The 24,361-nt window shown below is 36.1% G+C and overlaps 1 protein-coding gene across 2 annotated transcripts; it reads right to left on the minus strand.

Moving 5' to 3' along the window:
• Positions 1-1,832: 1,832 nt before the first annotated feature.
• On the minus strand, positions 1,833-22,782 carry LOC149836981 (3-oxoacyl-[acyl-carrier-protein] synthase I, chloroplastic-like). Of its 2 annotated transcripts, XM_090005709.1 has the most exons (8): positions 21,176-22,782; positions 5,259-5,617; positions 4,228-4,659; positions 3,925-4,098; positions 3,560-3,673; positions 3,210-3,311; positions 3,051-3,117; positions 1,833-2,178 (listed from the first exon to the last, which is right to left on the minus strand). In XM_090005709.1, exons 1-8 carry the CDS (start codon positions 21,321-21,323, stop codon positions 2,111-2,113), a joined length of 1,464 nt encoding a protein of 487 aa, XP_089861835.1. In that variant the 5' UTR covers positions 21,324-22,782; the 3' UTR covers positions 1,833-2,110. The 2 variants fall into 2 exon arrangements, with proteins under 2 accessions (XP_089861835.1, XP_089861837.1); XM_090005711.1 differs by lacking the exon at positions 3,925-4,098.
• Between the last annotated feature and the right edge of the window lie 1,579 nt (positions 22,783-24,361).

Below are 24,361 nucleotides of genomic sequence, written 5' to 3' on the forward strand. Positions count from 1 at the left end.
GCCCATTAAGTGACCCAACTCTCGGTGAGGGTTCCTCATCATAAAAAAAGAAACATCCGATTCCAAGCAAATACCCCAAAACAATTGCCAGCACTGACCTTACTCCATGAGGTCAAGTTAGATAAGACTAGACTCTGAGAAATGAATTACCCAATATAAAGAAACAGTATTAGCTCAAACACCTCCGCTTTCCATTTTTACATGGAAGTAAAAAAAAACTCTCCACGTAGAGGTGTGCTTTAGTTTTGAACCATAGTTCTCACTTACACTACAAGGGAATCACAATTCTTAAGAAGCAGAATCAGTAGTGATGTGAGATTCGCTATTTCTCGTGATAAGAACCCCATTCTCATGACGAGGGAATCGTGATTCCTAGTGATAAGAACCCAGATTCTCATGAGAATCCTAATTTTAGTCATGAAAATCTCGATTCTCAGAAATCGTGATACCGTTCAAGAATCCCAACTATCACGCTCATACAGTTTTACACATTTGCTTCCCATACTGCTTTCCGATTTGGATTAAAAAGATTTACATATACGCCAACTAGAGTTATTATACATGGTTAGGAGGCACGATCCAGTGTTCGAAGCGAACACTTTAAAAGTGTTGGGGTTGGGGTGGAGGGGGAGGCATGGGGCCCATCTTTTTAATCGGGGCAACCGGCGCGCCAGTCGGCTGGTCCGTACACTTTATAAGTGTTCGGCCCTGATATTTATAGTGTGCAAATCGACAGTGCAATTCTGTAATGACACTGATCTCAGGGACTATTTGCGGATTATGATAATTTGCACTATCATATTGCTACATAGTGTTGCTGGTAATCCGGACAATGCCCACAGTGATGAAACATGATGATGATTATGAGCATGATGGTAGATGATATGTTATTGATGATGATGCACTTAAAGTTGGAGAATGATGATCTGGAGTAATGAACATGATGATAAGATACCGGCCATAAAGGTCCAACTGAACCGATTCAATAGGACTCTGGAATCTGAGGGTACTGTTGGTGGACGCAACGGGCTTCTGAGGTTTTATCAGTGGAGGTTTGCACTAGGGTCAGCTGGGTTCACACCCATCCTGATCACGGCCGATGAGAACTGGGTTTTACCTTAGCATCAACCAAAGAAAAAAAAAAACATTGCAATAAGATTAGGAGAATTCTCTCATTAATGCCTTCCTTTTTGTTTCTTTTAGGTCATGTTTGATTCACTGGACAAACTTAGCACGGACATGCCAGGCAGCGTTTGTCCAGGACCAGTAAGTCACACCCACTAGGGATGTGACTCAGAGTTTCAGGTTGAAAACAAACTGTCAGAGTGTCAGGTATCTGTTTGTCCCGTCTGGGAGGCACCCGGCACTGCGTATCAAACACGGAACAGCACCTGGGCAGGGATCGGTATGTCCCCACTTGGGTGTGTCCCGCAATTCAAACACACCCTTTGTTACAGCCGCATGGGTGGAACACTGCTACCGGGTGGGGGAAGGGTGGGGCAGGGAGCGATAGTGCTTTCATAGGGAAGTTATTGTAACACGTGAAAGACTGTGGGCCCTGCTGTTGCTGTCCGGCAGGGGTAGTTCATTTCAGCCCCTGCAGGAAAGAGCACATTTCATATATGAAAGGGAGCTGAACAAGCGCCTCATAAAGGTCCACATGCACAACAAAAGTGCTGGAAACTGCAGATCTGAATATTCAGGGGCCAAAGCGGATGGAAAATGTTGATTCAACTCCAACCTGCTTAACTATATCGTTTGAACATTTAGGTTGAAGGCACCATTTGGTAAGCCCTAATTTTGCAATATATAGCCATCAAAGTGGAAATATGTTTTCACACGAAAAAACCATCTTAACAATGTTCTACAAGGTTGATAAGGTTAGTTAACAAAATCAAACAAAGGAAATTAAATCATTACAAGAAAAATGTAGGGAAAAACCTTGTTCTAAATAGATGTGAAAAAGTAATTGGGAACTCTTCAATAATAAAATAACATAGAAGGAAAGCTGATCAAGAAAACTTTAAAAAGGTCTTTGCATCAACACCTTTCTATGACTCAACCAGCACGAAGCAACTTATCAGCAAAAATTGTGTGGGCTACAGAGCACCTACGGTGTGAATGGAGCAAAAACCACAACTGAATTGTGTCCGCCGAATCCAAATGAGTTTGAGATAGCTGCCATTAAAACCATTTTGTACAAAGATAAGTCAAGAATGCTATACACAAGCAAATGCACAAAGCATGTATCTTTGCTGTAAGAAACAGGACTCTTATATTTTCCAATCCCCATATAGATCACAAGACAGTATTGACTTCATTTTCTCACATCACAAAGCTCTTTTTAGTAACAAAAACAAAATTCTCTTGTTGTTGCATGGTAATTTTTTAATTTCTCTTACAGCACTCATAATTTTAATTGTTCAAGTATAATATGGACATGAATTTGTTTCACACAATGGACTTGCACAAGGAAAAAAATGGGGCATAATATATAGTGAAACCAACACCTGGAAAGCCATTATGGCATGCAACAATATTTATAAGATCAACAAGCTTGGCTTGCATGGATAACATGCTATGAATTAAATGTAGATTCTTTACTGTTTAGCCTTTTTAGACAATAATGTTGCCTTTCATAAAGGGTATCATCCAGGAAGACACCAGCTCTCGAAGTTCATGCACAATGGAGCATATGAAAAACAAAACCAATGGAATCTTTGATGTGAAGAAAGAGTGGTATACTGATGCCAAAGGCCCATTCTTAGCGCCCTGTACCTTTTCCCTTTTTCTTTTAGAAATTCAAGGTCGCCAGGAAAAATCATGTTTCATAATCAAGGGGAAAACTGCTTCCAAATGCAGGGCTTTCCTAGTCAGTCGAGAAGATGTTGTATGGGCATATTGTTGTAGCAAAGACATGCCCAGGATATGCAGAAGTTGATTTCACAGTTAAAGGGACAACAGATGTAAGACTCAGAGCCAGAAGCTGACAAATTTAACAAGCAAAAATTAGGAAATATAGAAAGCATTAATTAATGCATAGTGCATACCAACATGGACGTCATGCTTCTTCTTAGTGTTGGGTACTGTATCAATTGTAACATCAGGTTCCAAGTTCTGCAAAATTCATGTCAAGGAATATTAGAAGCAAATAAAGGTGAGAAAGAGATCTAGCACTAACCAAGAAAAAGCGAGTCAAGAAGCAATACATCTTGATTAAGGGTGGGGTGCAACCATCCAGTAGTGATAGCCTTGATGGTTGATATGGCTTCTAATCCACCGGCAGCCCCAAGAGCATGGCCAATCATAGACTGAAATAAAATAGGTTAGTGGAATTGAACTTCAAAACATGACCAAGCAAAACTCTTCATTCTCATCCTCTCTTGCAGGTATAGTCAAATCTTTATTTTCTATTATTAATAAGTTTAAGGCACCATTAAATGCTATGTGCAGAAGTGGTGGCACTCTCTATGAGGCTTTGTAGAACTGCAGATAATATTTTGGGAAATCCTGAATCCTGTTTCTATTTGTGGAAAACAGACTCGGGTCAAGATCATACTTTTGTTCCATTCATCTTTAGTTCAGAGGTATCCTTGAAAACCTTCCTCATGGCATTAACCTCGGCCAGATCTCCTGCAATTGTTGAGGTTGCATGTGCATTTATGTAGTTCACCTGCATATTTCAAGATGAAAAAAGCATTGATTCACAATCAAAAGATTTCCATGAGAAACAAGAATGTAAAATTAACCATCAGTAGCAAATGATAGAGAAAGTGCTCTCTCTCTCTCATCTATATATACATACACACAGATATATATAGATATTGCTAGTATTCCAGGACAAACAGCACAGGTAACTGAAGTTCATCTCAAACATGTGAATGCAACCTAATAAGCCTCATATAGATGACCAATATTTCTCACCTCTTCAGGTGAAACTCCTGCATCTTCTAAACTCTTTATTATACAGGATGAAACACCAAGTCCATCAGAACGAGGATCTGTCATGTGATGTGCATCACAGGTAATGGCACCACCAAGGTACTCTGCGATAATGTTTGCTCCTCTTTTTGTTGCATGCTCTAAGCTTTCCATTATCTTTTAAGAATTAAGATGACCCAAAAAGAAAGATAGGCATTTTGAAGAAATTAAAAAGTAAAAAACCAGGATGTTCTGATAATGCCCAAACTACCTAGAAAGCACCAACTATGCAAAGAAATGGCTTACCAGCACACCAGAACCTTCTCCCATGACAAAACCATCTCGGCCCTTATCCCATGGTCTCGAGGCTTTCTTTGGCTCATCATTTCTCTGAGAAAGTGCCCGGCATGCAATAAAACCACCAACACCAGTGGCCATAATTGCAGCCTCTGTCCCACCAGCAACCATGATATCTGCTTCACCTCTCCTAATATGGTTAGCAGCAGCATAAAAGCAGTAGTTTGCAGTTGCACATGCTGTAGAAATTGAGTAATTTGGTCCCATTAACCCTTGATCTATTGCTAAAAGTGCAGAGCCCATGTTGGTAATCGAGTAGGGAATGAAGAATGGAGTAATTTTCTTGTAGCCCTTCAAGACAAGGTTTTCAACTCCACTGCTGAAGACAGTCAATCCGCCCATACCTGATCCCACCAATACTCCAATTCTAGATTTGTCAAACTGCAAAAACAGACAATCTGTGTTTTACATATGTTGCAAAAAGTATGATTTTTTCTTGTACATGATACAGGTGAAACATTCATGCTCCCCATATTTCACTTAGCTGATATGATGTTTAAACACTTTCAGACAGGTAGATTTAAGCAAAAGCCACAGTAAAACAATGGAAGAGAATCATAGAGAAAAATACATAAACAGCTCCATAAAAAGGACTGAAGTTAACACCAGTATAAAGATTCAGAGCAGTTTATGCATAAAGTAATTTTAAGGCAATCAATTTCATTTTCAGCTTCTTTTTTACTGATCTATAGTAATTATTTTAAGGCAATCTCTTTCACTTTCAGCTTCTTTTTTACATTAGATAAAGGGCCAGTTCATGTTTTGGTGGAAAAGGAACCTTTACTAGGCTTGCCCAGTTCCCCATTCTAAATTACAAGACTGCTAAAAGAGTAAACCAACCATCTGCAATTGATTAACTTCCAATGATGACCATTCACGTGTCTGCAGTAATAGCACCTAAACATAACTGAAGACTGTCAACATGAGGATGTGTTTTAGTTTCTCCTTATTTTCCAAGTCAACATTAACAGTATACTTACATTTTGTAAATTTTCTGGTCCAAGGTCTGCATTTTCAAGAGCACGTTTACCAGCAACAAGACAGTACCTCCAACAGTCATCAAGTCGCCGATCATTCTTTCCATCAATATATCCTTCAGCAGAAAAGCCACGGATCTGGCCCGCAAACCGGACAGTGTATGAGGACGCATCAAATCTATCAATCAGGCTAATTCCACTTTCCCCATCTAGGAGTTTATTATAAAATACATCAACATCATTTCCAAAGACAGAAACAAGGCCCATCCCTGTTATGACTATCCGCTTCTTGGGGTCTTTCTCACGTTTGGGAGCTGTAACAGTTGGGGAAGCCATGGCTTTAATATCCCTGAATTTTGGAGCTGATGACAAACCAAAACAACAATCAAGTGTTGGAAACAGAGGAAATAGTTGCCAAAATAAACTGCAATTAACAGAATAATTGAAATGATCAAGGGGATACACAACGGTAAAAATACTCAGCAATAGCATGGATATCAGAAACAAGATAGTGGTGACAGCACCCAGAAATGAAATTATGAAAGTAAACACTAACAAGAAACATGAAGGCAATAATCATTATCATTCATATGTTTATAAAACCTAATCTTGGTAGCTATCGAAAATGAAACTGTGGTGACTGGTGAGAGCACCAAGAATGAATAAACTTCAGAGAGGTAGTAATTATGGGAACAATAGCAGTAAGAAACATGGCAGCAATGATCATAACCATACATATGTTTATTGAACCTGATCCTTTTAAGTGTTATGCATTCAATAAACTTTGAAGCGATGGGAATTGTGGAAACAATGGTGATAAGAAACGTGACAGCAATGATCATAAACATACATATGTTTATTGAACCTGATCTTTTTAAGCGCTATATATTCAAAGAGTTATAGATCAACATTGATTGTTTCTTGTGCCTTTAATCTTTATCTTAGTTATTGACAAACATTGATCCCCTTCCACATGTGTAAACCTCATTAACTTTGCATATATGACTCTCTTCCGCATATGAGCAGCATTGATCTTGCAGTTTTTCATTTGCTCCATTTTCCTCCATTTGTCATTGTATCCTAAGTTGATGAAAATTTTTAATTTCAATACTACAATCTTAAATTGCAACATCTTGATAAGATTTCCTTGTTGCTGAGATAAAAAAACTAAATCTCTGAATAAGAAACTGATCAATAAACTTTTTTCATTTTTCTAACTATTCAATCCATTAATGTTCTTTTATTTAGGTACAGTTTTAAAATTTGCATTCAAAATTTAAACTTGACCCATCCCTTACCTGGATTTTGTCTAATCCTAATCAAATTTTTTATCTATCAAATCGACCATTCCTGCATCAAACCCACCCAATTTTCCTCCTATAATTTTCTCCAATATTTTTTTCATTGCTTACATCCTGAATTTTGCCATTCAATTGCACTGCAGCATTGCAAGAATACAGCTTTTTGCTCTCCACGTGCAGCTATATTCTGATCACAAAGACTTCGAATCAATCTTCCTTGACTGCTTGCTGCTTAGCCAAATTCATCTACTCTCTTGATATTATAAGTTACAGGTAACAGAAAAGTTCACAAAATCTCCCTTGATGGATCACTTTGCTTGATGTCACCCCTGACACCCATCTTATTTCATGTCAAGCTGCTTGACATAAAAAAGTAAGTGAATACATAAAGGAAGAAAGCACCACCCATAAGGACTTACATATGTAAGGCTTCATGAATTTCTTGACATGGAAGAGACAATTTCTTCAACATAATCTACTATGATATTTTGACATACATAAACTATACTCCCAGGCAAAGTAATGTAACTTTGTTGAAAAAAACAGCCATTAAAAATCTTTAAAGATGTAGCAGTAGTGCCTAAAAAACTTGTGTTGGCCCTTATCCACCTTTGGGATGGAGACCTCCTCATGGGAGACTAAGTAGTTCCAGTTGTCTAACTTCATTGGTCTATTGCTATGAACAGAAGGGAGCATCCCATAGATATCTATGAAGCTGGAAGTGCATATCTTTTTGGTATAAAAAACAATGAGTAGCCTAGGAAATGTTTAGTGTCGGAAAATAATCATAAATGACTGAGATCGGGCCTGTTGCCAAATGCAAGTGTTTTCCCTGATAAACAAACTTGCAGCATTGTTAAATGTGAATTCGCAAAAGAGTGCACATTGATGGTTGGATACAGGCTTGCACAACTACTTCCATACACTATTTCTTAGCTTCAAAAATAGCAAAAGGATGCCGTTTTAATTAAAGAATGAAATCAATTATTAGTTATGGCTCATTCTACATCAGAATACTCAGTCTACCGTAGCAAGAATACACAGTCTACATTAAAATTGACCTATTTACCAATTAGATGTGAAAAATGCATTTCTCAATGGGAATCTTAGTGAGGAAGTCTACATGGATCTTTTGCCAGGTTTTAAGATTAAACAAGGAAAATTTAAAAAAAAAAAAGGTTTTATATGGTCTTAAACAAGACCCTAAGGCTTGACATGACCATTTTAGTACTGATATGATAAATTTGGGTTTTTGATCATGTTATACTGACACTGCTATCTTTGTTAAGAATACAGGTACAAATACTGTGATATTGTTATTATATGTTGACACGATAATTATAAGAAGTGATAAAAAAGTTGGTGAAATTAAAGCTGTTTTAAAAAAAATTTATATGTTTGATTTGGGTTTCTTAAGATATTTCTTAGGTATTGAGGCTGCCTATTCTCTATATATCTTATCATAGATAAAGCTGACAGCTGACATTTGTGCTAAGTCAATTATTTCTAACGACAAGAAGGTGGAGACTCATGAGGTTGTCAATGCAAAATTAATACTTGAAGATGAGACTCTTTTTGAAGATCCTACACCGTATAGACAGCTGATCGGATTCCTCACCTACCTGTCCATTACCAAACACGACATAGCCCATGTGGTTCATGGGCTCAGTCAATTTTAGCATGCCCTAACAACCGTGCATATGAGTGCAGTATTAAGGATTATTCGATACATAAAAAACTCAATAAGCAAAGGGTTTTTCTTATCCTCATCCTCTTTAAATTTGTTTGTCTATAGTCTATACTTATACTAATTGGGGAGGAAACCCTAATGACAGAATCTCAACTACTAGTTTTTGTATTTTTCTAGGAGATTTTATAATTTCATGGAAGTGCAAGAAGCAACAAAAATTATCTTTATCCTCAACTGAAGCTAAATGTCATGTGATGGCCACGACAACAATGGAGCTTATGTGGTTAAGTCTTCTCAAAGATATGACAGTAATCAACTCAAATCCTTCGAAGATGTGTTGTGATAATAAAAGTTCAATTTATATTACGAGCGATCACACCTTTCATGAGCGAACCAAACACATTAAGATGGATTATCATTACGTACCCTATGAATATATGAGAGAAACTATTGAGTTGCCATATGCTACATCGGAGTACCAGCTTCCAGATTTCTTCACTAAAGCTCTTGTTGCACCTCGGTTTATTTTTTTTCTTAACAAACTTTCGGTAATTTCACTGTAACTTTGAGGTGGCGCTAATATATATATATATATATATATATATATATATATATATATATATATATATATATATATATATATATATATATATATATATATATATATATCATTTCATACATGTAATAGGTATTGGCCACTAGGGACAATTTTTATATTTTATCTCTTTTACTTTTTGTATTTATGTAAAAGGGTTTGCCTCCAACAGTCACAAATGTGATTCTTGGAAGTTGCTCCCAACAGTAAAAAAAAAACAAGGTTATAAGTATCGTATTGTTACTTGTATCGGACAAGCCCAAAGTAACATCGCATCGTATTATATCGTATCGTAATTTTTAACAAAAAAAAAAATTAAAATCCAAAAGCATAAAAAAAGCAAAAAATCTAAAAAATCATAATGCATGAAACAATGATGAATTGCACAAAATACAACTATAAAATCACATTTATGTCTTAGTTGTCATAGGCGCTAGGCAGAGCCTAGGCGGTGAGCCCCTAAAAAGGCCTAGGCGGTACCCAAAATAAAAAATAAAAAAAAAACATAAAAAACATGTATAGTGTCCTCTCTTTCTTCTTCTTCTTCTTCTTCTTCTTCTTCCCCCCTCGAAGAAGAAAACAAATGATATGTCTTCAAAAAAAGGAGCCTAGGCGGCAATATAGGGCCCCATCGCCCAGAAGGTGGGGTTGCGCCTAAGTCGCCTGTATTGAATGTAACGTATGATACACCCCTTGTATCATATTGTATTGTACGATACGTATCGTTTTTGTTTAATTGTATTTCATAAACTTGGTTATTTTGTTTATGTAATATGAAAGTATGAGTCTTGTGGCATTGTTCATGTGAGATATGCATGCAATATTATCTATAATTCTATATTAGTTGATGTTTGATGATGTCTTATGTAGCTCATAGAGACAAATCTTAGTTGTCAAAGGCGGCGTCCAGGCGGTGGGGCTGTGCCTAAGTCGCCTAGGCGCCGCCTTTGACAACTAAGATTTGTCTCTATGAGCGACATAAGACATCATCAAACATCAACTAATATAGAATTATAGATAATATTGCATACATATCTCACAAGAACAATGCCATAAGACTCATACTTTCATATTACATAAACATAAACAAAATAACCAAGTTTATGAAATACGATTAAACAAAAACGATACATATCATACGATACGGTATGATACAAGGGGTGTATCATACAATACATTCAATACAGGTACGATACACACCCGTATCGAGATCCGAGTGTGTATCATATTGTTTTTCTTCAAAGTAACGATACTTATAACACTGGTCAAAAAGGTGACTATTGGGAGCTACTCCTAACAGTAAAAAAATGTGGTTGTTGGGAGTTGTACCCAATAGTCATAAATATGACTATTGGGAGCTCTACACAAATGTGATGGTTGGGAGCTCTTTGCTCTTCCTCTATTGTAATGAATATATATATAGGGACACTTGTCTCCTTTTGTTTATGCTTCTCTAAGCATGTATGTGCAATAAAATATATATTTTTTACATTGTTGTGTTGATCCTTTTGACTCTTTGAAGTCTTGTGCATGCCTTAGTGCTTTGTGTATTATCCCATATTGGGTTTCTAATGGCACATGTTCACTTTGTTTTGCATTTTCGCATACTTGGTTACATAAACAGCATAAATATGCAATACTGCAAATAAGATTTACAATATGTGCAACTAGGGATGCACACGACCCGAGTTTGAGCCAAGCTTGGGTTGTTCAAACCAGAGTTACCGGAAGCGCCTAGGTAAAAGGGGAAGCGTGCTTCCCCGAAGCGCACTTCGGAAGCACGAAACGCCGCGCTTCTGAAGCGTGAGGGGAAGCGTCCCCCTTTTTTGGGAAGCGCCCCACGCTTCCCCATTTTTTCCATTTTTTCGCTTCCGGTTCGCTTCCTAGGTCGCTTCCGAGACGGTTCGGAATTTTCTTCTAAGTAGTCCCTTTCTTCTAAGTAGTCCCACGCTTCCCCGCTTCCTAAATTTTTGGAAGTGCCTCGCTTCCCGTATCACTTCCCGCTCCCGCTTCCTCGACTGGTAACTCTTGTTCAAACTCGGCTCGGTTCAAAATGACTTTGTCCAAGCTTGGCTCGAGTTCGGACCCGAGCTTATAAGGCATTGACTGAACTCAGCTCGGTTCCAAGCTCGAGCCTAGCCGAGCTTCAACAAGATCTATTAAAAAAAATTGCTAAGGAGGGATTTGATCCCCCGACCTCTATAACGTTAACCAAGTGATCCACCATTAAGCCAAAGCACATCTTTTGTCTATTATCACAGAAACAATTATATCCATACTAAAAATTCTCAGCAAAAAAAGTTGCAAAAGACAGGATTCGAACCCAACACGTTATGAAAAAATACTAATGCCCTACCCATTACAATAAAAATGCACTTGTGAAATTATTTGCAAAGATATTATATATATTGGGTTTGCAACGAACCGAGCCTTATCAAGATTGTTAAATTATAGTGTATATATTTTTATACCTAACTGATATATGTATATTTATACAATATATGTATATCAGGGGTATTTTGGTCATTTAATGGCATGTAATATAGTACAGTCCAATAGGGACGGTAGTCTATTTTGCTTTTTTTATTTTCTGTTTTTTGTATGTTAGTCATATATTGACTGTTGGAGAGGCAGTCCAACTTGGACTGTCTTCCTTTCATTGTATGTGAGGCTCTATAAGCTTTTTGGCTGTTATACAAAAATCAGCTTTTTATATTGTGCTTGTATGAAATTTGTGTCATTGTGCTCTTGTGGAATTCGTGTTTTTATATATCTCTTTTATGAGATTGTTATCGGTCCATTAGAGACCATATTGTATTTATGCACTTGTGTAGCCCTTTGTTGGCATTGTGATTGTGCACATCTTGTTTCATTATATGGTATCAGAGCTTAGGGTTCTTGCAGTGTTGTTGTTATTTCTCTCTCTCTCTCAGCAGTGGTGCTCTTCAATCTTTAGCTTTCAAATGCAAGTCTTCTTCATTATGGGCTCCGTCATCTCTTACAAGCTCAACGAAAGCAACTATTTGATGTGGGCTACCGCAGTGAAAAATCACATCAAAAGTAAAAAGCTTTGGGGGTTTGTTAGTGGAACCACTAGTGAACTTCAACTTAAATTAACAAGAAGAGAAGGAGATCAAGTCAAAGCTCTATCAGAAGATGAAAAAGAGAAAGCTTTGTAAGAATACCAAAACAAGTTGGAGGATTGGGAAGCTAGCAATGCTCAAATACTCTCATGGTTCATGAATACCATGGAGTTCAAGATCGCTACCAACATTATCAAATTTAAAAAGGCATGTGATGCATGGATCTTCCTAAAGAGCATATTCATTCAAAAAGATATGGCTAAGCTATATTATTTTCAACACAAGGTACATAATACCAAACAAAGAGATAAAAATGTAACAGACTTTTATGGTATTTTGTCTCCTATTTGGGATGAACTAACTATGTTAGAAGTTAGAACCAAAATGGGAAGGTTCGGCGATTGAGATGAGAAAATTACAAGTTAAAAGAGAAAACCTTCTCTATTTTCTATATGGTCTCCGACCGGAATTTGAGCAAGTTAGGCCCTCCTTGCTTTATAGGACTTCAGCTCCTTTTATAAGTGAGGCTCTGGATCAAATTTGTCAAGAATAAACAAGACTTGGAATGCACAAGTCTAATGATGAGGTTCTTGTGGTATAAAGACCCAAAAAATTTGTAAAAACTTATAAATCACCTCACTTTGAAAGAAAATTCAATAGAGAATGACATAATGGGAGAGGATAAAAGAGTAAAATTACTTGTCATCATTGTAAAGAACCGGAACATATAAGACCGAATTGTCTCAAGCTCAAAAAAATGGCTGCCGTAAGTGAAGAACCTCAAAAATCAAAGAAAGGGGAAACTTCAATGATTTAACAATTGCCCAAATAGCGGAGGCCATCTCACAAATTCTAAAAGTCACTCCTACATCTAGTGTCGTCATCTCCTTTTCTTCTCCTCCGGGCAAGTCTTCTTAGATTTTGGATTCGAGAGCCTCTTTTCACATGACTCGTAATGAGTATATTTTATCCGATTGCACTAACTCATATTTTTCATGTGTATCAACCACTGATGGTACTTCTTTGAAAGTTAAAAGTATAGAAAACCTCAACAATATTTCAAAAAAAAATTTGTTCCAAATGTAAGGGTTATTCAAAAAATAGATGTAAACCTTTTTTCGGTATCTCAAAATTTCAATTATGGGTGTAAAATATTTTTCTCATCTAAAGCTTGTTGAGTGCAGGATCTTCAGTCAAAAGAGCTGATTGGGCAAGGTCATAGAAGAGAAGATCTTAACTATATGGATTTCTTATGTTTACCTAAAAACTCTTTTTGTAATCATATCAAAGAAATTAATTTAGATCTTTGGTATAAAAAATTAGGATACCCAAGTATATCCAAATTATCTCATTTTCTATTTTTTAAAAAAAATTGTAAGGATAAAGAATTTGTATGTGTAGATTGTATACTTGAAAAAATGCAAATAATGCCTTTTGAATCTAGAACTTCTTTGACTAATGAAATCTTTGAATTAGTGCATTCAGAAGTATACGGTCTCACTCTCGGTATGTCAAAAGGTGATTATTTATATTATTTTACATTCATAGATGATTTTAGTAGATATACTTGGATCTACTTTCTTAAACTCAAATCCGAAGTTTTTTTGTGCTTTAAAAATTTTCATTCTTGTTAAAAATCAATTTAAAACAAATATTAAAATCTTCCGCTCTGACTCAGTGAGAGAGTTTCTTTCAAATGAATTTCAATCCTATTTAAAAACTCATGGTATTTTACACCAAAGATATTGTCCTAGGACCCCCAATAAAATGGTATTTCTGAAAGAAAACATCGTCATATTATTGAAACTGCTAGGACCCTACTCATTTCAAAAGAAATTCTAAAAAAAAAATTGGGCCGAAGCAACTCTCACCGCAGTATATCTAATAAATAGAATGCCTTCTCAAAATTTGGAAGACAAATCTCCAATTGAAAAACTCTTTAAAATCTCTCCCGATTTGAAAAGACTAAGGGTCTTCGGATGTAATGCTTTGTGCTTCTTGAAAAATATAACAAACTCTCTCCTAAAGCTATAAAATGTGTTTTTCTTGGATATGCCAAAAATCAAAAAAGCTATAGATGATATGATCCAAAAAATAATAAACTTTGTCTCTAGAAATGTAACATTTCTTGAAAATGAAAATGGATTTGATCTTCAAAAACCTGAGGAAGAATCTGAATATGCCTTCTTGTTTGATTTGTTACCTAAATCAAATAATAAAATTATTGATAATGATGATATTGATGATTTTAAGTCAAATAATGGGCCAAGTGAAGAAAGAAAACCAACTCATAACCTCTTATAATATTCTAGACGAGATAATGGGGAGGATCCATGTGCTTTTGAAAAGTATAGTCAACCAATAAATGTAGAAGAGCCTAGTGTTAGGAGATCTGAACGGATACATAGGCCTCTAAATAGGTTTGTCTCCTTTGAAACCTTCTCTCCAAGCTATAGGGCATGCCTTCTAGCAACTCATTTGTATCATGAACCATCTAACTATAAATAAGCTAAAAACATAAAAGAATGGGTAGAAGCTATGAAAATGGAATTAGATGCATTACACAAGGTCCATACTTGGGAAGTCCAACATCTTCCTAAGGGAAAGAAGACAACAGGATGTAGATGTGTATTTAATGTCAAAACAAAGAGTGACGGGTCCCTAGAAAGACAAAGCAAGATTAGTTGCAAAAGGATATTTTCAAGAATATGGAATAGATTAAGAGAAAATATTTGCTCCAATAGATCACATGACCACAGTTAGGGTTCTAGTTGCAGTAGCATCTATTAGAAAATGACTTATACATCAGTTGTGCTAAAAATGCTTTCTTAAATGAAAATTCAAACGAAGAAGTTTACATGAATCCTCCCACTTGTTTGACTATTGAAAATAGAATGTTTTTTCGTCTTCAAAAAGCTTTATATGGGCTTAAACAAGCTCCTAAAGCATGGTATGATGGGTTTAGTAGAATTGTGTTGAATCTTGGATTTAAATCTTGTTATACTAACACTGCTCTTTTTGTAAGATTTACTGGTACCTCCCTTATCATTTTGCTTTTGTATGTTGATAATATGATCATCACTGGGAATGATCAGAAGAAAATTAAAGAAATTAAGTTTATGCTTAAGAAATCTTTTGATATGACTGACCTTGGTTTTTTTAGATATTTTTTAGGAATTGAAGTAACATACTCACAAAGAGGGTACATTTTGTCTCAAATAAAGTTTGTAGTTGATATTGTTGCGCGTTCGAAAAACACATATACAAAATATGTTGATACTCCTTAAGTGATAAATGCTAAAATGAGAGTTGAAGACGGAATTTTATTAGATCCTTATAGGCAACTCATCGAATCATTAGTGTACTTATCTATTACTAGGTCAGGTATTGCGCATGCAGTGCATATTGCAAGTCGATTTCAACCATGTGCCTACATCATTTCACATGAGTGTTATGTTAAGAATAGTTTGATACATCAAGAAAACTATATCTAAAGGGTTATTCTTATCCTCTTCATCATCTTTAAATCTTATTACTTATATTGATTTTGACCGGAGAGGAGATCCCAATAACTATCACTCAACTACAGGTTTTTGTGTGTTTGTAAGTGATACTCTCATTTCTTGGATATGCAAAAAACAACAAAAAATGTCTTTATCTTCTATGTAAGCTGAATATAGGGTGATGCTACAACAACAACCGAGATCCTGTGGATGAAATCATTACTTTCAGATATGGGCATTGATATTTCAAAACCTTCAAAATTATGCTATGATAACAAAAGTGTCATATATATAGCCAGCAATCACACATTTCAGGAACGAGCGAAACATATTGAGATGGATTACCACTATGTTCGAGAAAAATACTTGAAGGGGACGATTACTTTACCATATGTTCAGTCTGAATTTCAGATTGCGGACTTCTTCACCAAAGCTCTTCTTCTACCAAGATTTTTGTATCTTCTTAACAAACTTTCGGTGATCTCATCGTAAGTTTGAGGGGGAATGTTAAAATATAATGTATATATTTTTATACCTAACTGATATATATATACAATATACGTATATCAGGGGTATTTTGGCCATTTAATGGCATGTAATATAGTACAATCTAATAGGGATTGTAGAGTCTTTTTTGCTTTTTTTGTTTTTTGTATGTCAGTCAATATGATTGTTGGAGACGCAGTCTAACTAGTCTATGACCATTGGAGGCTCTATAAATAGAGCCTTACGACTCTATAAATAGAGCCTTACGACTCTATGTAAAATAAGCTTTTCTAAGCTTATTGGTTGTTATACAAAAATCATTTTTTTACATTGTGCTTGTGTGGAATTTGTGCCATTGTGCTCTTGTGGAATTCGTGTTTTTGTATATCTCTTTTATGAGATTGTTATAAGTTCATTAGCGACCATATTGTATTTGTGTACTTGTGTAGCCCTTTATTGGCATTGTGATTGTGCACATCTTGTTTTATTACAGAGCCTTATCGTGCTCGACAGGTCGTTTAAGCTTGACTCGATAGCTCGTCTGAGCTTCATACACTAGTTCAAGCTCGGCTCATTTACAAAGCAGTCGAGCCCGAGCCGAGCTTCAACCGAGCCAAGCTCGAGCTGAGCCCGAGCTGGCTCGATTCGATGTGCATCCCTACGTGCAACCAATCAACTAGATAAAAGGAACATAGGGGCAGTGAACAACTTCCTACCTTAAGATAGAGAGAAATAAAAAAGCAAAAATCCTGAAAAATCTATAATATATGCAACCAAAGACAATAGAAAATCAACATTTGAAATAGCAACAACTATTCTGAATTAGTGCAACTTGAAAAAGGAGGACCGGTTGTTGAGTGCAATCGTCGATTAGTGTTGATGACCAGTTTCCATAGGATGACAAAGTCAGGTAATTCTCACTAAAATGAGATGATGCACCATGATAATCAAAAGCTAACACTTGATCTTAGAGAAAAGGTTGAGAAAGTATCATCAAAAGCTAACACCATAAACATGAATCAACAGTGGAGAATTATATATGCATAAACAGCACAAATATGCAATAGACAAAAGGAACATAGGGGCAGTGAACAACTTCCTACCTTGAGAGAGAGAGAAAAAAAAAGCAGAAATCCTGAGAAATCTACAATATGTGCAACCAAAGACAATAGAAAATCAGCAGTTGAAATAGCAACTATTCTGAACTAGTGAAACTTGAAAAAGGAGGACCGGTTGTTGAGTGCAATCGTTGATTAGTGTTGATGACCAGTTTCCATAGGATGGCAAAGTCAGGTGATTCCCACAGTAAGTTTTGTTAGTTTTTGTTTTTCCTTCCATAAATTATAATAGCATTTCTTAACACCATTATTAACATATTTTCTTTTGTGACATTACATCAACCCTCACAAAGTTTCATTGTAAACTGCAACAAGAGTTAGACGTGGATACATTGCATGGAGGTGTTGAAGAAAAATTTGTTTATTATTATCAACTTTCAAGGAATTAGTTCAAGAGTTGTTCAAACTGCTGCTAAACAGAAAATAAGATCTTTGGTTTCCGTTATGTCACAAGGACAAGTTATTTAGGCCCCTGTGTCAAGGTGACATGATACGACACATGGACATGCCACTTGACATGTCATAACAAGTTCCACATTATGTTACATTATTTTAATTTGTAATAATATTGTGAATAGTAAATACATTATTATATGTTAAAATAACAAAAATATATTTTTATCAATTAAAAAAAGTGTCTTTCTGTCCTTGTTTCCAAAAAAAATTGCATATACTCATGTCTCATATCCATATCGAGTCCATGCACATGTCCATAGTTAGATTTACAACATTTGTGGACCACTCGAATAAATGCAGTAGGTTAATCTATATCATTATAGGCCAAAAACCTCAAAGTTCTTGGAATGAACTGAAAACAATTGTCAGGTCTCAAAGGGTCTCAAAATTTTCTTACCAGTAAAAATTGGGACATGCTGGTGCATGATGTCATAATGCAGCCAGAAACTTCCCTGACAATAACTACCATGTTGTAAGATGAATCTGTTGCACCCATGTTTCCCTAATTACAAAATGATGCAATAATCAATAATGTTGCAACAATTTCATTGTGCAACTTTATCCACATGAACCAAATAATTGATTCAGCAGTTCTAATGGAAGGAACATCAAGAACAACCCACAGCTCAAACACAAAACATCCACCTATAAGGTATCACGAGAAGGAACCAATAAACAGGCTATTGGAGGCATATAAGATGGTAAGACAGGACCTTGTTGTGGAGTAAATTTGACAAATATGTGGATGAAAAAGGATCATGGCATGTTGCAAACAATGCATTCATGGCCTCATCAATGGGGTTCCAAGGATGATTGAGATGGGACAATTGTAGTATCAATATGAAACCAACGGGGGAATTGGAATAGAGAATTCTAACTTGGGCAGGTGATACCCTGTCACCACTATTGGACGTATTCATCAAAATTGTTCACTTTTGGATGTTTAATGAGAGAAAAAAATTGTACTTTGTTTGAAGAACAATCAGTACCTTATCCCTCTGCCTTCATTCTTGCAAATCACTTGCCTCACCAATTCTGTGTGATTGTCCTCAACAATAAAGTACTTTCCTTGTCCATGCTTCACCATGATTTCATTTTATATTAGAACCTCCAGTCCAGTTGGGCCCAAAGTACCTAGAACCTCTAAATTGAGCCTCTCTCATCCAAACCCTTGTCCTCTTTGTAACTGTTATAATATGGCATTTGTCACCTGCCAGCACCTACTCATTCAACTCTTGAAATAAGTATCTACTTGGACCTAATTTGGATCCCTTCGCATGTGATTCTATTTGGAGTATTAGAGCCTCTGATGGAGATAGAACTATTTATTGATTCTACTTGCTGAGGAACCACATAATACTCAAATCTGCAAGTGGCTTCCAGGAAGCCAATGCATTCTCTGTAATATCTGTTGTAATATCTCACCAAGGTCTGTTCTTTTTTTTTTTACAGAGAAAACTGGGGTTAGGCAGACCCCACCTGTTTATTGGAAGCTTAAAAAATTTATACAAAATTACAGAGAAGGAACCCAGTGTGGGTTCATATCATACCAAATATGATCATGGTAAGCACCTCCTAAAATAGCAAAGGACCGAGCCAAACTATTTTCCTCTTTAGGAATGACCACAAACTTTGACATATTGAAATTTAGAAGGAGATCAGCAATCTGCTTCAGCTGTTCTCTTGGCCTTCCTCTTTAGGTCTGTTCTTTGATTGCCCTGTCCAGCAAGTTTTTGTCCTATATTTTCCAAGCTGTTACCTAGTATCAGCTAATCCCTTGCAACATTTCCTTGTGTGATGAAGTGCTTCAGATTCAATCTGTAATTGGTGAATTTCCATCCTGGATGACACTTTAAAAGAACGCCAATAGCATTGTATTCACGAATTCCGCTTCCCACATTGAACCATTTGCTATACCACTCATGATCAGCTTAAATTGGGTATTGGGATTCATTGGTCAGGACTTCCAACTTTGATTTTCACATACAGTGGCTGGACTCTCTGTTTTACTTTATTACTTTCTGCTGATGAAATCAAAATCACAAATCATGTTATTTGGGTTTCCTCAATGAGGGAAAATAAACATAATTTAAATGTTTTTCTTGAAAAAATCTTTGTGAAATATTGGCAATACAAACTTGGAAATATAGGAAAACATATAAAATACAAATATATATATATATAATAAATTTAAAACTTTTACTATCATGACAGATTATGATATTTTAAAATTAGCTGAATTTAAAAATTTGTGTGTTCTGTTTGGTATTTGATCAACTTTTGAAAAATACTGTGATAAAATTGAGATACTTCCAAAAATTTTACCAATATTTGTGACTATGGATGAAATGAGTTTAGGAATGTTTGTGAACAAGTTTTTTATTCCCCATGGACCATGGTCCTCTCAATATTTTGTTTGTCGGCTGTTGTGGTCCCTTTGTAATCTATTGTTTTCCTTTGGGGTGACTTTTTGTCACCTATTTTAATGAAAGCTTTTCAAAGAATAAAACAATAAAAGATTAGCCTTTTCCTTTTCATTTAAATGAGGTTTTCCTTCAGTTTTTCTTTCTCTCATTTTCTCTGAAAAAGTAGGCTTTCATTCTTCCATCTTAAAGAAAGTAATGAAATAGTTAACTTTTCTTTCCTACACTATTTCATTAAAATTTGGCGTTGGCAGGCTCCTATGCATGATTTAGTAGACAGGCAGATTTTCTCTCTCCCCAAAGTATAGCATATTATCAGCTTAAAAAGTCGTCTTTCACCAAATACTTGTTCCATGTGGCAAGCATGCAATCTGATGTGGAAAAAACAGGAAATGCAGAGCATGCAACATTAGTCATACATATTCAAAAGTAACAAATGGAAGTACGAGGAGGAGGTTAAAAAAGATAGACAAAACAAATCATGTGGAACGTTGAATTTATAAAACAATAAATTGCCTCGTTCAAAAAATAAATTAATAAATTGGAATCCCATGAGAAGTCAGAGATTCAAGTTCTCCTGGTGATCTTCTAAAACTAAAGCCGAATGCAGATGGCCTCGGAGATAACAATTATAGATATCTAAGCATCACTATTTTCTTAAACTCATCATCTAAACCACCCAAACCAGGACGCTCTTCAAACAAAAATGAGCAAATCTTCTCTCTACAACGTCAACAACCAACAGATCCAAATGAAAAGGAAGGATTTACTCTCCAAAGCAGTGCCGTTGATTACTTTCCAAGAAAGCAAATGTGGCACTTTCACTTATTAGCATGCTGGATGATCCTAATCAAAAGACAGATCCCGAGTCAGATTGATCCTAAAGATCTAAATTTTCATATTGGTATGCAGATATTGGACTCAAAAATGACGTGCTTCTGAAAGATGGTGCTTCATTTTTGGCATCACGGTAGTGCCAACATATCCAAAATCAAAGAAAAAAACGAAGTGATTCGCTTTCTCAAAGATGGTGTCGCAGATTTCCATTTTATCACCTCACAGAAGCACATCACTGTTTCTTACATGCTCAAAAGATACCAAACTTTCCTTGAGAACAGATCAGACACTAGAATAATCAATATCGTGAGTTTACCAAGAAAACACCGCAAGATGATAAAACAAACCATTCAGGAGATGTATCAAGGAGTATGAATGAAAGAAAATGCACGAGATATGAAAGAAGCAAGCGCTCAACGCAGATCGACCTCTCAACCCAATGAACCCCGTTTGGTTACTCGCGGTAAATGCCGGTCTCCTACTCGAGCAATCTCCTCGCCTGAGTCCCTCATAGCAAGAGAATGGGGATCCCTTCACTCCCAACAAATCTGTCCTTACTGCCATCACCGCCACCATATCTCTCCCTCTCTCGGAAGAGGACGTTTAAGTGTTGAGAGACGGGTTGCTAATGAAGAGGAAAATGTGGCGATGGTTCCCAAGAACACTCGGGGATATATATATATATATATATATATATATATATATATATATATATATATATATATATATATATATATAGAGAGAGAGAGAGAGAGAGAGAGAGAGAGAGAGAGGTTTTTTCCCGAAAATCTTTGACTTTACAGTTCACCACTCGCGTTCATAAAACACTTTCTCGACTAAACCTTTCCAAACGCTTTTCTCATTAAACTTTGAACATCAAAAACATGTTTAGAATTAGCCGCCCATGCGGGCTGCGCACACTTGACCATTGTTTCATGAGGCTATACTTGTGGTGTAACTGGGTCGGTACCCAACTCGACCCGATGTCCCAACCCAAACCAGTATTGGTGGATCCGTGGGTTTGGGTCAGATCTAAAATATAGATCCATAGTGAAAATGGGTTGGGTCTTGAGAATTATAAATGAATACTCAAACCTGAATGAACACAACCAGATTATGTACCCTGACACAAGTGATCCATATTTTAAAACCAAACTGACCCGTTATGTACCCAAAATAGAACCGACCCATACTCGATCCATCGGAAAGTTTCAAATTGGTAAATATTGTATATTCAATTAAACATTTAAAAATGTGGATAAGCTTGAAATTAATATGCATTGCATTTTAGTACTATCGCCCTTTTGTCATGAAAATTGTTGGATTGAATTGAATCCCAAAATAATATTGAAAAACTCGTTGAATTTGATACAATTTGAATATGATTTATTATTGGTTTTTTATCAACTTAAGAAGTTTGGTTGGAATGAATATATTTTATATATATTCAGATTTTAACATTAGTTAGAACAGTTATTAAGTTTTTGTTAGCGTACACTCTTTTAATAAACAGTTGATTCCATTGATTTACATATTTTTATTGGCAGAAAATTAGGTATAGACTACTAATTATATCAAGATCCGAGTTGAAACCTGAACCATTTAAGACCTTAGTACCGGGACACATTAAGCTATGAGTCCATTTTTTTCAGCCAAAACATAACCAAACCTGATAATCCATATGGGTCCATAGTTTTTAGTTGTACCCGAACTCAAAATTGATTGGGTCAGGTTTGGGTCTTACTTTTAAACCTGATTCAGAATGTAGTCTGACAAAATGCGTATTCTATCTAGTCCATATTAGTTAGTGCATAGTTGTCGCATACCAGCTATCATTTCTAAAATGATACAAACTTGCCTTAGCCTTGTGTGCCATGAAGCGTATTGTGACTCCATGCACACGCTACAACAAAACCTTGTCATTGAAGAAACAAGACTTTGTGGCCCCTAGTATAAAGATCAATTGATGATTGAACATCATAGCGAAGAGCACCACCCAGAGTCATTCATCGGTGCCTAGGCATTCACTCGCCTAGCCCTGAGTCACCATACTCGGTTGGAATCACCTAAGGTGATCCCTAAGAAAATTAGACCTAACCACACATACACTTATGCGTCCAAACGCTACGTGTGGAAAACTTCTGCAAGTTGAGAGATTCTTAACCAAATATTTAAAGGTAACATCTTTTGATCCGCTTAACCAAATAACGCTCTACATCTGTTCTGCCACACAGCGATGCACTAATGACAATATTGATGCCTACCGCGTATTGTGCTATCACCGCACATCACCAATCAAGCCAACACATATTGCATGTTCCTATACTCGATGTATTTTTCACTTAGTAGAGCTCTACACTGCACCTGCCCCATTATGAAGGCTCGGTCCAGGACAGGTCCAATACCTAGCAAAAATCGTAACCCAAACTCGGCCCTACATATTGCTTCGGGTTCGGGTGGACTCGAATATTATTCAGGTCAACACTTTTTATGCCCATACCCGAGAATTCAGGTTTGGGTCTGGTTGCATACCTGGTACAAACCTGACCCATAAAAGCCCTACATCTAGGGAGAGGGGTGGAACACTTAAAAAGTGTTCCAAGAGACATATGGGACATTGTGTCCCATGCATCCCAAGTGTTTGTTGTTTGCATCATATGTAGACAACAATGACATATGGATGTTGTTGTCTGTGCAATCAAACACCCCACTAGGGGGTGTTTGGGGTGTTTGAATTGCGGCCATGCATGGACAGAACAGTGCTTCTTGTACTGTATTGTTCACAGATAGGACAGGATGCGCTGTCCCTCCCTCAACAGTGCCCTAAAAAATGCTTTTTTTTTTCACATGCGCCTAGTGGTGTCCGTCTGTGGCTATTTCGTGGGGAGCATAGAACAGTGGGCGACATTGTTTTCCCGTCTGCGGGACACACTAGAGATGTGTCCCCGTGTCTTGCATTTGTGTGGGCATGCGGATGACATCAAACGCCCCTGAAAGTAAAGTCATTTAGAAAATAAAAAACTTGTTGTAAGCACAAATTTTTGTGTTGATAAAAAAAAAATATATATATATATATATACATTAAATTAAATGTAAATAGTCTAGAATCTCGGTTCTATTTGAGTACATAACTCTTGCAATGATTAATATCCTCCATTATATAAGAAATTAGGCTACATTGTTATTGCTACAATGAATTAACTAGAGTAAAAAAAAGCAATTAAGCAAATGATAATGTTATGTTTAATGACAAAGGATAATATTTCTTAGCATTTCCACAAAGAATGTATTAAAAGCTTCATGACCTCAAGTAATAAAAAAGCAAAAAGTAAAATATGAAAAAAAGGATGTGAATCGCTATGCAAAAAGTGCAAGATTGATAAGCAATAAAAAAAGGTTTCCTTCATGCGCTGTGTTAAATTTTCATGTAAACATTTTTTCCAAATTAAATTATAATGTAGACTAATATTTAATAATATTTTTGATACATGAGATTCAAGCAATTCTGGTTTTAACACTAGTTCATTTTGTAAAACATTAAAGAACAAAGCCTACAAGTACTTATGTTTATTGTTATTTATTTATCTTATAAAATATATTCTTTAATAATTTCA

The sequence above is a fragment of the Nuphar pumila genome, chromosome 5 (assembly GCF_984573655.1).
Source record: "Nuphar pumila chromosome 5, dmNupPumi1.hap1.1, whole genome shotgun sequence".
Classification (NCBI taxonomy): Eukaryota; Viridiplantae; Streptophyta; class Magnoliopsida; order Nymphaeales; family Nymphaeaceae; genus Nuphar; species Nuphar pumila.

Excerpts from the sequence above, each read along its gene's own strand:
- LOC149836981 (XM_090005709.1), bottom strand. The coding sequence starts at position 21,323 with ATGGTGGCGGTGATGGCAGTAAGGACAGATTTGTTGGGAGTGAAGGGA. Across the intron at positions 4,099-4,227 it reads GAGAAGGTTCTGGTGTGCTG|ATAATGGAAAGCTTAGAGCA; the intron begins GTAAGCCATTTC and ends AATTCTTAAAAG. Across the intron at positions 2,179-3,050 it reads GAAGCATGACGTCCATGTTG|CTATCTCAAACTCATTTGGA; the intron begins GTATGCACTATG and ends TTTTAATGGCAG.